Source organism: Octodon degus, unplaced genomic scaffold (genome assembly GCF_000260255.1).
Source record: "Octodon degus isolate 3935 unplaced genomic scaffold, OctDeg1.0 scaffold00087, whole genome shotgun sequence".
In the NCBI taxonomy this organism is placed as follows: domain Eukaryota; kingdom Metazoa; phylum Chordata; class Mammalia; order Rodentia; family Octodontidae; genus Octodon; species Octodon degus.
In genome coordinates this window covers 5705583-5707420 of record NW_004524663.1, presented here as the reverse complement: position 1 = coordinate 5707420, position 1838 = coordinate 5705583, and the positions used below count along the sequence as shown (strand labels likewise).

General features: G+C 39.2%; 1 protein-coding gene across 3 annotated transcripts in view; it reads right to left on the bottom strand.

Moving 5' to 3' along the window:
• Window positions 1-6: 6 nt before the first annotated feature.
• Dock8 (dedicator of cytokinesis 8) overlaps window positions 7-1838 on the bottom strand; it is a 219560-nt gene continuing 217728 nt past the window's right edge. For all 3 annotated transcript variants that reach the window (XM_023721892.1, XM_004637170.2, XM_023721894.1), the window contains one exon: window positions 7-1803. In XM_023721892.1, coding sequence (XP_023577660.1) covers window positions 1743-1803 — 61 coding nt within the window. In that variant the 3' untranslated portion in view covers window positions 7-1742. The remainder of the gene's footprint in view (window positions 1804-1838) is intronic.

The following is a 1838-nucleotide window of genomic DNA, read 5'->3' as shown; positions in this document are numbered from 1 at the left end:
TGTCCATGTTTTTGTCTAGGACATTATTTAAATAAGTGGAGTGAAACCCTTACCTTATGATTGTTACTTAGAGGACAACCAAAGTGAGAAAGCGGGCAGCCAGTGCGGACGTAGACGAGTCCACTTTCTCCTATGTAAGTTTAACTCCTAGGTGAGCCCCAGGGGTAATAATCCAAATTCTGACAGCTCTACTTGAGACACTATTCCCACAATTTTGGTTATCTATATTTGAATCCCACAAATCAGAGGCATTGAGTTAAAAACTTGGAAGCTTCTAGAATACTCTCTCCAATATGGTAGCCAGTACCCACATGTGGTACATGAAATATGGCTAGCCCTAGCTGACATGTACTGAAGCACAAAATACACAGCACTAAGACCATGAAATGCAAAATACCTCAACAATTTCTATACAGATAACAGTCAAAATGTTTTTTTTTATATACCTTGGTAAAATGAACAAATTACTGGTCTCTTTTCATGATTATTTTTAATGTGGCTACTAGAAAAATTTAAATTATATATGTGGCTTGCATTATAATTCTGTTGGTCAGAGCTCCGTTGGAATCAGACCTATGCACATTTTAGTTGTTCATTTAGTCAACCAATAAGTACCTACTGAGGGACTTCAGTGCATTGAGTATGGGGGGAGGGGCTAGGAACGTGGCCACAAGCACATCTCTTGCAAGTGTTAATTTAAGCAAGTGCATCCACCATTGTGCAAAATAGAATGAAAAACAAAAACTGATACCATTTTGCTTGGAAGTCTTATTTTTAATATCAATCATATTAAAAATATATAACTTAATTCTCAAACAATAACTTTGTTCATCTTTCTTTTAAAGTACATTGTCAAAAGAATTCAAAACCAAATATACTTTACAGCAGGCAAATGGTACAATGGTCTTCAAGGAAAGCAGAGATATTGTCTTTTTATAAAAATACATTTGGACCCAGGGAGGAAAAAAAAAAAAAGTAAATGACAGCAAGCAGAAAGACAAAAAACAAAATGTTATAGGAAAACCACTTCCATTTAAGTAGATGCACAATCAGCAACTTCTGACTGAGTTCTGGGTACCATGCATCGCCTGGATAAGTGCTTCGAGTGTATTCTTTTATAAAAGTATGTTAAATTAACCATAAAAAATAAAGCAAATATAACTATACAGCAAGTGGTCTACTTTTATCAAAGAACAAAGCAAGTTCACAACTAATCTCTTCACAGATTCTCCATCATAATGTTAGGCTTGGAGTAAGGCTTTCCCTCAGAGACTGGCTGAAGTATTCTGCATGTCTAGGAGTTCATTCTCCTTGTTGCTAAAGAAGAGGCCAGAGAAGTTCACTTGAGATAGGCTGGTGGATAGTTTTGCTGTGCAATTTGGGTTTATCCTCTGCATTCAGCTGCAGGTGAGAGGAGGTCACGTATCTGGTGGCCAGTGACTGTCCACTCAGCAGCTTCTTAAGCTTTGTTTTATACAATAATGTAGAAAGTACACTTGAATAAATGCAAATTCAGTTGCCCCATGACCGATACCCTCTGTGCCCCTCCCCCTAGTTTAGGTCAGGGAGCATTTGAGTGCCATTCTGGAGCCTCTTGTTGTGTCCCTCTCATGTCTCCCAGCCTTGGCCTTAGGGCATTGTCTAGCATGGGGTGTGCAATTGGTCCAGAGTGGCAGCTGTCCTGTCCAGTGAGTTCTTCTCCTGGTCACTGGCCTCCATCTTCATGGGTAAAGATAGCTTTTCTAGCTGCCCTGGGACAACTGGCTGTCACATTTTCTGAAGCTAGATCTGTGGAAGGACTCCCTGAAATTCAGAAAGAAAGGAGAGAAGATGTAGAA